Source organism: Candidozyma pseudohaemuli (assembly GCF_003013735.1).
Source record: "Candidozyma pseudohaemuli strain B12108 chromosome Unknown scaffold00004, whole genome shotgun sequence".
Classification (NCBI taxonomy): domain Eukaryota; kingdom Fungi; phylum Ascomycota; class Pichiomycetes; order Serinales; family Metschnikowiaceae; genus Candidozyma; species Candidozyma pseudohaemuli.
The window spans coordinates 107,001-119,860 of NW_020194438.1; the positions used below are offsets into that span (position 1 = coordinate 107,001).

Here is a 12,860-nt window from a genome sequence, read left to right on the forward strand (position 1 = left end):
CCCAGACGAAGCATACGCTAACCCTATCGGCGAACCTTATCGGAAAAGCTGATCTAGCCTCCCAAGCATTTTGATCCACATCGGACGATATGCTCCGATTTTGAGTATGGAGCATGTGAGCAAGCTGGGCTGGTATTGTTGGCCCCACACGGAGGTGAAAATTCACCCTACGGTGAGGAAAAAAACCAAGCTTTTCGCAGCCTCCTTAGTCATTTGTTCCATTGTTGTTCTTGTTTTAGTCATTGCTGAGAAATACGTAGCGCCAGGCGGGAGGATGTCCCTCTTTGGCGGAAGGATCTCCAGAGGCTTCGATATTTTTCAGTGGCTGGAGAATTGCAGCACGGGCAGATGAGTTACGTCTGCTGTGGGGTCCATTTACGAGCCGGGAATGACGCCCGGGCAGGCGACGTTTCACATTGTTTCAAGGGTTTCAAGAGCATAATCCAAAAAGCAAAAACCCAACTTCCTTCTTTCTTTGTATTGTGATTGTTTCAGCTAAAGCCGGTCGCTAGGCTGCTAGTGGCCAGATGGCTGCGAAACGGCTCGGGGTAACATGGATCCGCGAGACAATGCACGTAGCGATCCGGAAATAGCACAAGCACTAAGTGGTGGAAGGGAGGCCTAAGCAGATGAAGAGCTAATCGAAGAAAGAAAAAAATAAGATATATGTATAATTATAAATTGAATAGAATACTTGTATGCTCAAAAGCTGACAACGCTTGGGCCCTGGTTACAAAACTACCGTGGACTAGTCCAAAGGCCTGCGAATGCCTCGTACCCCACCGCTGAGGCATTTTACCCCAGACCGCCGCAGGTCATTTTGGGTTCATGACGCTCGAGGCACCATCACACAACACGAGATTGAAGTGCCATTAAAATGAAAGACCAATTAAAATGAAAAATTAAAAAGCGTTGACAACCTCTGGTGGCCACCGCCTCCAGCTAATCAGCGGTCGTCAATTACAATCGCCTGGTCCAATCCACGAGGCCATATGTCAAATGACCGCACCCGCCTCACCACGGTGAAAATCACCTCAAACCGTATTTTATGGAAACCCAGCGCGGCCAAAGGCAGGGGCCTTGCTTTGGGCCTCTGTACCTAAGATCTCTCGCCGCTACGGCACACCATTGTTCGGTGTTTTCGGTGCGGCCCCGATCGCCTCGTTTCGCAGCCACCAGCAGCAGAGGGTCCCCTCAAAAACGGGGTTTCCAGGGCACGAAAAAGAAAAAAATTAGATCCCCGAGGTCGTGGCCACTTGTAGAATTAGACCATGTTTTCAAAAACTCCATTTTCCCCCGTTGTTCACGTTTGGTCCCGGTGACTCAATGCAGAGGTCGGTCCTCTATGCGGTGCTCTCCTGCGCGGCAGCCCCTCATTCACCCAACTTCCCCAATATATATTCATCTTCTCCCGCCATGAAACAAAAACCAACGGTGGCTGACCTTATCAAAGACTCCGACGACCTGTCCCTTAAGATTTTATCCATGTACCAGCACAAGGCGTACCTTCCTCACAACAAGAGAGTTTCCAACATTGCCTGGCGTATCCAGAACCAGAAGGCCATGAAGCGTCATCAAGGTGGCGTGGAAAAGCCTGCCTTAAAGAGAAAATCCATCGACGTGGACGACCACTTTGACTACGTGGCCCATATCCGCCGTATCTCCCAGGAAGAGACCTCGGAAGAGCCTAAAAACGAGCCCAGACTGATCCCATCGGCCACGCAACAGCATCACCATAATCAGCATCAACACCAGCCTTCCCCACAAAAGCAGGAGGCCACTCCTCTGTCCCTGTTGGAGAAACAAAGCAGCAACGCAAACCCCAACCTGTTCCTTTCCTCGTACATTAGCCTGCTCGAGCTGACCCTCAAGCAAGACTACAAGTTGACGCAGCCCCAGGGCAAAGACTCGTCCAAGGAGTCGCCTCTGCGAAACTACACGTCCAATAATGCCCAGGCGGCGACGCTCTCCCCGGCGCCGCTGGTGAACTCGAAAAACGACTCCTCATCTTCCTCCTCCAAGCCAACGTTGCAGTGCACAAACTGCCACACGAGAACCACCCCGCTCTGGCGTAAAACCAACCAGGGCGATCTCCTCTGCAACGCCTGCGGTTTGTTTTACAAACTCCACGGCATCCTCCGCCCGCTCAACAACTCAGCGTCGGCCCAGCACGGCCAGCCCCCACCCGTGTCCCGTTACGGAGCCTCCTACGATGCTCGCTACAACGGCGGACGCAAATCTCTCGATAACGTCATTTCCAACAACAACACCGGTCTTTTCAAGCAGCTCGGCGCCAAGCCGCTGGACGCTTTTGCCCTGCCCTACGAGGACCACTTGCAGACATTCCTAGACTTCCAGCAACCACACGACGGGCAGAACAACATCCAGAACGGGCCGGACGAGATGGACAAGCTCCTCAACATGAACCTCTTCCAGCTGGACTCCTTCACAATTGGTGCCGACGACTCGCCGCTGCGCCATGTTGATTTTGCATCGATGGACACGGACGCTGGCGCCGGGTTGGCGCATCTTGAAGCGACAGACGAGATACTTATAGACGAGCCGTCGAGAAACGGAACGTGGAACTGGTTGGACTTTGGGCCCGCCACCACCACGGGCGGCGACTGAGCGGAGGGTGAAGAGCAACGGCTGCGGCCAGAATGATAATTTATTTCAGTGAATACATAGCGACTTTGGGAATATATGTGATTGAGGAGCAAGTGACTTCTGAATCGCCTAATAGATAGAAGCCCGGACGTGTGTGTAGAGGATCTGTGCGTAGCTGAATCTGGCAGAAAGCTTAATTCCCTTGGTCTCCTGCGGTGTCTAGCCTATCAGATGTATCGGTGTCCAGCCTATCAGATGTATCAGGTGAAAAAGTGCAACTTGCAGTAGGTGCCCCCTCTCGGCTACAAGACGGTGTTTTTCGGATGGTCACTTTTTCCTTTGTTCAGCAATTTCACCTGCCCAAGCCTAGTTGGAGGGGCCCCTTGCCCGGGAATAAAGCTTAAATAGGTCTCTCCATAAAGGTGCGTGAGCGGCTTGGTTCCTAGGCTGTGTCTGATCGGATCGTCAGATGGCGGACCTGGGTACTCAATGAGGAAAAGCAGAAAAATACCACCGGGGATCAGAACAGAATCTGGAGAAAATAATGCCAGAGGTGAAAATGGGAGCTTATCATATGCGAGGAAGTGATCTTCTGGAAAATCGGGCCCATGCGAGATGATCCCATCAGAGCAACCATTCCGATTCAGCCACGAGGGAATCACTGGGTCAGTGGAGGCATGGTGGAACTGCTATGACACTGTGGATACGGCGATGGCCATCTGGATGTAACCTGGGACGTTTCATTTTGCATCTGGTGAGTGTGCGGCGGCGGCAATTATCAAAAAATCAAATGCCTTAATTTAAAAAGATTTAGAATCCAAAAGGTCAACTACTTCAAAAGTCGAAGCTCAGAGCTACCAGGGGATCAGATCACCGGCATTGTCGCCTGCAGTGAGTGCGATGATTGTGGGTTCATGCATGGACCACCGAGACGAAGTAGCGAGCTGCGCGGCGACGCATGAAGCTGTCAAGCCGAGAAACAAAAGAGCATTTTGGAAAAAAAGCCTGGTAGCAACAAATGCAAAAAACTCTGGAAACCCAGCCAGGGCACGAAAAACGCAAAACCCTCGGGGCTGTCCCAAGCGGGCTTCCCCATGTGGGCGCGCAGGTGCATAATCACGGGGCTTAGAGAGAAGAAACTTGACAGCATGGAAGCAACTGGGGCGGTTGCTGGGCACCCCCGGGGGTACTCCTTGGCTCCTGGCGCTGGGGTGCAAATCAAGGGATGTCTCAGACCGCGGGTTGCTGGAAGCACGGGGAGTAAACGAAGGTTAGCAAGCCGACGGGGCCGGCACGGCCGAGTGTTCTTAGGGAATTGTATGAACAATTGAAATTTAATTGAAGAGAATTAAAATGAATTGAAAGTAGTAAAAAGATTAATCATTGAATGAATCATGGAATTCATGAACTTTATTCACTGCCCTACCCTCCATTTCAGTCGCAGCGCCGCTCTCGTAATTCCTGGCCCACAATTGCTCGGCAGCCCGAGACAAATTTAGCAGCAAGTGCGCTGCCGCTGCCGTCGTTAATAATGCCACATCACCGAAGCGCCGTTGCATAACCAGTGCTTCCACAATTCTTTTCTTTTCGCCTTCTTCTCTAATTTTTCTCGAACTTGTCTCCCCTGACCATTCTGCCCGATCCTATTGTCCCACTTGCTTTGTTGGCTGTGCTGTTTACGTTTGCGCCAAAGAAGGCGCCCCAGTGCCTCCTCTGATTTGGGCCCTGCGACCGCTGGGCGGCTGTTTTTCTTCCCTCGCTTCCAAATTAAGACTGCTAAAAAAACCAACGGTTGCTTGAGCCGCCGGCCTTTTGTGAGCTTTCACCGGCAAATAAAAAAAAAATAACTTCTCCCAAACATCCTTTTTTTTTTCCGTCTGCCCTAAAAAAAAATTCCTCCGTCTTGCTAAAAACAGCCCCTCCCCAAAGGCCCGCTTGCCTCCTGACCTGTGACCCAGCCTGACCTGCACTCCATTAGGCACTAGAATTTTTTGCCTTTACCCTCCAGCACCACCTTCTTCTTCTTCATTCGCTTTCGGCCAGGTGCCTTCTCCAATGGGTCTCTTCAAGAAGTTCCGCTCAGACGAAAAGGCCGCTCCCCAGCCGGCCCCAGGCCCCAAGTCTTCCCTGAATCTGGACTCCCTGGGTGACGTCTCTGAGTTCTCTCTGGCCACCTCCCAGCTGTCCCACCTGTCTCAGGACACTAAACGCCATCTGGACCTCCTACCCAGGAAACCCGTGGCCGCCTCCCAGCTCAACCGCCACCTGCTCCAGCCCAGACTGCTCCAGCCCCAGCTGTTCCACAGTCCTCCCCAGAACCCAGCCACGGTCCAGCAGCACCTGATCCACCAACACCATCCACTGCATCATGCCCCAGGATCCCATGGAGCCCACGCCCCGGCTCACCGCTCAATGTCCCTGAACAGCTTATCCGCATACGGCGCCCAGATCAACATGCCACAGCCCGTCCAGAACTTCTCCGAGGGCTACTCCCAGATCCCCCGCCGCCAGTCCCAGGGCTTCGGCTCCCAGGAGCTCCTCCATGACAACGGCGGTCGCTTGACCCCGGCAAGAAGCAGAGAGTCCCCGCTGGCCCAGAACCGCCAGGTGTCCTCGACTGTGCCTAGCAGCCCGGCTGCACCTAACCGTCCGGCCCGGGTGTCCCACCTGGCCTCCACATCCATGCTGTACGCTGCTCCTGCCGCCTACGCCGACGACTCGTATACGCTGGCGTCGCTGGCGGATGCGTCGCTGGGGCTGGAGGACGAAAGACACCCGTACTACGACCAGTGGAAGCAGTACTACGCTGCCATGGCCAACTACAAGGGGCCCCGCACGGGCTCCAACGCCAACTTGGCCGGAAACGCCAATGTCGTGAGCAACGCCAGCTCCGGCATCAACAACGTGATCAGCGCCTACTCCTCCAGCATCCCGTACTCCCGCTCCTCCTCGGCTAATAACGTGCACCACTCTTACACAAACTTGCCTAGCGCCGCTGGCAACGGTGCAGGCAGCGGGTTGGTCAGAAACTCCCGCATGTCCACGCTCAAGCTGAACCGCCTGTCGCTGGTGCCTTCTCTCGCTCACGCCGAGCAGCGTCCTACACCCAGGGCGGTGTCCATGAACGTTGTGGCGCCCGAAGGCCCGGAAATCGACGAAGAGGCTGTGGTGGACGACCCTCCGGTGCCCTCAATGGTGGGCTCTACGAGCCAGGCGTTCGAGAGGCCTCCTCCAATCAACACCGGCTCGAACTGGTCTGCATCCACCGACCTGACTGCTCTGGACCTCCTGGAGCCTCTGCCAGGCAAATCCATGGCTCGTGAAGACTCGGCCATATCCGACTATGGTAAGTACCTCTTCAACAGCACCATGGACCTGGCTGACGAGGAAATTGATCCCGGCGTCCATGCTGCCATCATAGCTGCCAATGAGGCTCCTCCTGCTCCTCCTGCTGAGGCACCCTCTCGTAACGATTCTACTACGTCTCGTTCGTCGTACAATTCGTTGCAGAGCGAGCTGAACTTCAGCGTCGGCCGCAAGCCTACTAGAATCGCTCCCCAGACAGAGCAGCAGAGGACCTTGTCCCGCCGGAGCCAGAAGGAGCGCCGCCAGAGCAACTTCGTTCCTCCAATGCCCGGTCCTCCTCCACCCATCTTCCCCGGAAGTATGCCTCCTCTGCCTTCGCATGTGCCTTACGGCTATCCAAGCAATGAAAACGTGCCGGACGGTGCTGCTGCTTTCCAACTCCATCAGATGCAGCAGCAAATCCAGCAACTTCAACAGCTCCAGCAGCAGATGCAAATGTACGGGGGAAACCCACGCCACAGCAGGATCTCGGTGTCGCCGCAGCCGGCACCTCCTCGCTCGCTGGACCCCACCATCAACGCTAAGATTGAAGAGTTCGTGGCGCTTCGTCAGACCATTGCCGCAGGCCACAAGACTTTCGACTTCCGTTTACGTTGGGCCAAGATGTTGATCCAGGCGGTGAACTACAAGCTCTATGCTTACATCAACATCAAGGGTGATAGCATTCCATCAGAGCAAGCCGCTATGAACAAGCTCACGTTTGTCAAGCTGGCCGTGACTCATTTGCAGAAAATGTTGAAGGAGCTCGATGTGGAGCAACACACCCCTCAGGATCGCCGTATCTTTGCTGAGGTGTGCTACATCCATGGCTGCTTGCTCATGCATGACTTTGTGCCAAAGTTCGAGCAAGACTTCAACATTCAGCAGGACAAGGACGAGGCTGACCGCTTCTTCCGCAAGTGCTTGGAGCTCAACCCACTTTTTTTCCGTGCCCACTACAAGTTGGCCAATCTCTTCGAGGAAGATCAAACCGAGGAGAGTTTCGACACTGCATTATATCATTACACTCAGGCTGCTAAGTTAGGTTACAACCGCGCCATCTACCAAGTGGCCTTGATCTACTTGACGGTGCCCAAGGTGCGCCTGATCAAGTTCTTCAAGTACTTGAAGAGTCTTTCTGACATTGACATGGATTCTAAGGATATCAAGTTGAGCCCAGAGGACCGTGATGAGCTTGAGGAGATCTCCGGCTTGGCCTCGTTCCAGTTGGCGAAGATCTACGAGGGCATCTACCCTGGTGACTTGACTCAAGACGACGAGTTCGTCAAGCAGTCTTTAGAAATCGCTCCTGTCAACTACGCAAAGAGTTTGAGCTACTACAACAGAGCTGCTAGGCTTCATTGTCTCCAGGCACAGGTTCGTTTGGGACACATCTACGAGAATGGTGACTTGAACAGAAAATACAACCCCAACAAATCCATCCAATGGTTCATCAAGGCGGCTACCTCGCCGTTGAAGTTCAAGCGTCATCCTGAAGCAATGCTAGGCCTTAGCAGATGGTTCATGATCGGCACAGACGGTCTGAGCAAGCATATACCATATCCTGACCCACAGGGCGCCTTCATGTGGGTCGACAGAGCGTGCAAGGAGTTCAGCTTCCCCGAAGCCTTCTACGCTATGGGTCAATTAGCCGAGCAGGGTCTTGCGCAAGGTGATCCATTGGAATGGTATCAGGAATCATACAACAGGGGTTTTGTTGAAGCAGCGACCAAGTTGCCTGGATACGTGCCACCAGAGGTTCCCGAGGAGGAATACCCAGAGGATGTTCCTGAGGGCGCTGATAGTGACGCACAAGAGGGAATGCCAATCCCGGACCAGGCTGCTCTTGATCAGGTTGCTCCAGGTGAGACTGGTCACAATGTGAGTTTCGCTGCTGCACCAGAAGCCGTTCACTAAGGGCTACGGTTTCTAACAATGTCCAAAAATCAGAACAAAATCATAAAAAAAAAAAAGGAAAAAACAAAAGGTATGCATTGAAAACCAACAAAACTTTGAACAACCGTTCGCTGCATGGCGTAGGGCATTGCCGGAACTGTCAATAGATAGCTCGCCAATTAATTGATATTACAGAAAGAAATTGTAGCAAGGTGGTATGATCTGTAGAAGAATGATTGACTTCATGAGGCTAAATCAAAGATCACATTCCACTCATCTATGGATAGAAGCCAGATCTCGTAAAGCCGCAGATCATTGAGATCACGATTTCCTCGCCATGTGAAATATGACCAATCCATAAGTTCTTCTGTTTCATAAATATATGGCTGGCTCATCGAGCCTGTGATGCAGCCATTGTTCACCACATGCTATTGTCCTATTCTTGTAACTCAGCCGCACAAGCCTTCTCCATACAACCTGCCAGAAGAAGACAGCAGTCTTACGACTCAAAAGCACATTTTTAGTGTGAAAAGAATTGGTTTGAAATGGTGCTGAAGGACAGCTTTTTGTGAATGTGATTGTGTATGTGATTGTGGTAGCCTTGCTGGAGGTGTAGATTAGTATCTGAAGCTGCCTTGTCATCGCTGACTTTTATAAGGAAGTAAACTGTTATCAAAACTTCTTATTCCCCTGACTTTTAGAGCTCTCAGATAAGACAATGATGCTGAACCAAGCTCTAAGCTGAAATTTTTATGCTGCTCATTGGTCGGTTCATGAATTCCTCAAGCATGCTCTCCAGCAAAATGTTAGGTGGAGTCCGGTTTTGCACAGCAATGATGTTGAGTTTAGAATACTATTTGTAGTGACGTATTGGAATTCCAACCAGTCCAAGTCAACCACTTGTGCTTTTTATCGAATGCTTTAATGGGATGTCTCACTCCAAACGAATGATCTAGGACGAGCTCAATGTGCCCTGGAAATGAGGAAGGTGTGATAATTAATCATTCAGTAACGAAGAATTTTGTATAAAATGGGCTTGGTGACGATTTCGGGGTTAGGTGGCTACTACTCAGAGCGAAAATGATAAGATGTCCAGAGAATAGAAGACCTTCAACAAGCAAGTATCATCAAAAACGTTGAAAGGCATTCGGTCTAAAATATTTCCTAACAAACCATCGGTCATATCAAGATTTGCCAGTTTAACCAACCTTTGTGTATCTCCGTCACTGACTCAGATGTAATCATAGAACCACCGGGGTACCACATCATACTCATCTCCAAAGCATCGATAAATACGGAAACTACAATTTCATCAATCCAACAATCCACCAATCATCAAATCATATATCCACTCCAGCAAAACCCATTATCCATCACCTCCATCAACCCCACTGGAGCCCTACCACAGTACACCTACATGTGACAAGCCACACCACCTGGCTTTCCACCACCTCCAACACAAAAATTACTTAAAATCCCCAACCCAAGTCAATTTTGTCAATCCCACAGTCAAATTAAAAAATTTCACCTCCACTTTCCCCAGCATGGTGGTTGTGGTGTGGATGGTCTGGGTTCCGCACACCAGACCGCCATTTTTTTCTCAACGCTCCAACACCATCTACACCTCATGTCTGAAAGTACCCAATTTTTCTGTATGTACCGCCCAATTCGACCCTCCTTTCCTTACTAACGCCAGGCCGCCAGCCGAGATCGGTGGACTTAATAGAAAACTACTCCGAGGTGGAGGGTTTCCCCAAGCCTTCTGCTGAGGTTAGATGTGCCCTCTACAGCCCCAACGGCGAAGTGTTTGCCTACACCCAGCCATCCAAAATTGTGCTTGTCACCACGAAAGACGGCACGCCCAGCAACGAGGTTTTGGCTGAGGTGGACGTGAAGGAGGCGTACGATTTGCATTTTTCGCCCAACGGTCGCTTCTTGGCCATCTGGACCAGACCCGTGTTGGTGGACAGAGAAAGCGGCGTGTGGTCCGATAACATTCATGTTTTCGACTCCGAGGCCAAGAAGGTGGTGACCTCGTGGAGCAACAAGCACCAGGGCGGATGGCAACCCCAGTTCACCCAGGACAGCCGGATCATGGCCAAGAACTTCCACAATAAGGAGATCCACTTTTTCGAAGTCAGCGAAGCCTTCGACATCAAGAAGCCCACGTACAAGTTCAAGCTCCAGGACCTGGGCGCCACGTTCCAGAACTTCCAGATCAGCCCGGGTAAGAACCCAGCGGTGGCCATCTTCATCCCAGAAAAGGGCGGCAAGCCAGCCCAGGTGCTCATTTACAACGTGCCTTCTTTCAACCAGCCCATCTGTTCCAAGACGTTTTTCAAGGCTGAGAAGTGCCAGTTGAAGTGGAACGCTTTGGGTACTGCTTTGCTTGCATTGGCCTCCACGGACCATGATACCAGCAACAAGTCGTACTACGGCGAAACCAACTTGTATTTATTGGGCATTGCCGGCTCGTACGAGCGTATTGACTTGAAGAGAGAGGGACCCATTCACGACATCACCTGGTCGCCGCTGGCCAGAGAGTTTGCCGTGAGTTACGGCTACATGCCCTCAGAGACGACATTTTTCGATGCCAGAGGCAACTCCATCCACTCATTGCCCACTGCGCCTAGAAACACGATAATATATTCTCCTCACGGCCGCTTCGTGCTCGTTGCCGGCTTTGGTAACTTGCAAGGTACTGTCGATGTGTACGACCGTCAGAACAAGTTCAGCAAGGTGTGCACGTTTGAGGCCTCCAACACCTCCGTGTGTGAGTGGTCACCTTGTGGTCGTTTCATCTTGACTGCCACCACCTCCCCCCGTTTGCGTGTGGACAACGGCTTGAAGGTGTGGCATGCCAGCGGCCAGTTGGTGTACTTCAGAGAGTACCCTGAGTTGTTTTCCATCACTTGGAAGCCTCAGCCACTCGACAAGTTCCCAGGCTTGAGACAACTAGAAGCCTGTCCCGAGCCTCAGCAGTCTGCCAAGGACTATTTGGCCAAGCGTGCCGCTTCCCGTGGTCTGGCTACTGCCAAACCAGCAGGTGCCTACAGACCACCACATGCTAGAAACTCCGGTGCTGCTGCCACCTCGACGTCTTTGTACCAGAAGGAAATGCAGAGCAGTTTTGGCTCTGCTGGCAACGGTGCTAGGAAAGTGGTGCCAGGTATGGTTCCTGGAGCTGCTGCTCCACAGCAGAAGGAAAGCAAGACCGCTGCGAAGAACAGAAAGAAGAGAGAGGCCAAGAAGGCCGAGGACAGTGTGAGTCCGGCTCCAGAGTCTGCGCCAGCATCGTCGCCAGCACCTGATGCAGGTGTTGTCGGTGGTGTGGTTTCGTTGGAGGAGAAGAAGATCCGTCTGTTGTTGAAGAAGCTCCGGGCGATCGAGACGTTGAAGATGAAGCAGGCGCTGGGCGACCAGTTAGAGGACACTCAGGTGAGCAAGATCAACAAGGAGGGCGATATCCGCAAGGAGTTGAGCGACTTGGGGTGGACGGAGTAGAGAAAATAGATTGCCTAGGGGTACCTAGAAATGGATTCAGCCTTCAGGTGTTGTGAAGGATTGACAGAGGATGTAGACGGGCTATTTTGTAGATGCTACGGGTTTTTGATTTTTTATGATGGTGTTGGGTTTTAGGGAATGGCTGTGTTTGAAAAATGGCTGCGAAATTCACAGATCGGTGCACAATGCGAAGCGATGAGGAAAGTGGAAAAATCACATCACACATAATACATCACACATAATATCATACGAAATAAAGGTTAGTGTAGAGTGAAATTTGTCGTCTTTCGTGACTACCGAAAATTTTATCAGACTAGGCGATCGGAACCTTTCCGTTTACGGAAAAGCAACGGTCTAAGACACCTGAGTAGGGCGCCTAAATGAAGCAGACGAAAATGTGACAGTCGGCAATCCTTGAAAGCCTCTCACTAGACGAGATGGCCAGGTGACCAAGTAGCACAATCACGATTCAGGTTGAGGCATCAACAGACTCAAGCATGATCAAAAAACTCAAGCATCAAAAGCGTTCAAGCATTTTGAAAATTATTTCAAAAACTACATCATCCAAGACCGACCGCGTCACTTCGTATACTTGATGGTAACGCACATCAAAAAACAAGTGTCCACGCTCCGCCTTGCTGCGCAGTCGGTGAAAAATAGGCGTAATCCGTAAGCCACAGGAAGACAGCGTTATCAGAATAAGCCCCATAGCAAGCGCCAAACAAACATTTAGTCAAATTTTCGAATGCAAACGCTCTCCCTGATTTCCCAAATTTCCCACAGCAACTGTCCCTTCAGCGCCTGCGTGGACGTGTTTTACCCGTTCCACGGCGGGTTTTGTGTTACGCTCGAGGCAGCAAGGCTTTCCTGCCGAGGACCACTATTAGTGGCCAGTGCGAGCCCGTGCGATTGTCTGGCGCAGGGGCATGAGTTCTGGGCAAATAAAGTTTGAGAGGTAAAAAGAGGCAACTTTTGGAAAGGTTAAAAAGGAAGAGGAAACAATAAGGTTTTTTCTGAAATTTCCGGCTCGTCAGGTGGAACAACGCAGAGGGTGGGTCGAGGTGGACAGTGAAAAAAAAAAAAAAAAGCGTTGCACAATATGGTCTGCCTCAGCACCAAGAAATCGCAGCGCTAGGCACAGCCGTCATTGAAGTGACGGCCCCATTGTAGGTGTCAAGCAAGGGGAGGCGTATTTAACGTTTTCTTAAATATCTTCTAAAATATCTTCAAAAGCTTTCATCTCTTTAAAAACTTTCATCTCTTTTCTCTTTGGCCGCCGGCCAGGTTTCGCAGCCAGCCAGGTAAACAGCAACCCCCTGCGCGGACTTCCTTCGGGCCCACCGGCACCCGTAATCCACCACGAAACAGGCACTGCCGATCACCGTTTGGCCTAGGGAAGAACTAGGGAAATTGCAAAAAAGCCTGGACCCGTCATCCTCTCTATATATGATTATTTTTTTTCTTGAATCTCCATAATTTCCAATTCCAAAATATCTCAAATAATTCCT

The 12,860-nt window shown here is 51.4% G+C and overlaps 3 protein-coding genes across 3 annotated transcripts; all 3 read left to right on the plus strand.

Annotated features, from left to right (window-relative positions):
* Positions 1-1,416: 1,416 nt before the first annotated feature.
* On the plus strand, positions 1,417-2,628 carry C7M61_002170 (uncharacterized protein; the record flags this gene model as incomplete). The annotated part of the gene is made up of 1 exon (XM_024857553.1): positions 1,417-2,628. One exon carries the CDS (start codon positions 1,417-1,419, stop codon positions 2,626-2,628), a length of 1,212 nt encoding a protein of 403 aa, XP_024714052.1.
* Positions 2,629-4,662: 2,034 nt separating this feature from the next.
* Positions 4,663-7,869, plus strand: C7M61_002171 (uncharacterized protein; the record flags this gene model as incomplete). Its single annotated transcript, XM_024857554.1, has 1 exon — positions 4,663-7,869. The coding sequence occupies one exon, from the start codon at positions 4,663-4,665 to the stop codon at positions 7,867-7,869; it is 3,207 nt and encodes a 1,068-aa protein (XP_024714053.1).
* A 1,606-nt stretch (positions 7,870-9,475) lies between these two features.
* On the plus strand, positions 9,476-11,352 carry C7M61_002172 (uncharacterized protein; the record flags this gene model as incomplete). Its single annotated transcript, XM_024857555.1, has 2 exons — positions 9,476-9,485; positions 9,545-11,352. The coding sequence occupies 2 exons, from the start codon at positions 9,476-9,478 to the stop codon at positions 11,350-11,352; spliced, it is 1,818 nt and encodes a 605-aa protein (XP_024714054.1).
* Between the last annotated feature and the right edge of the window lie 1,508 nt (positions 11,353-12,860).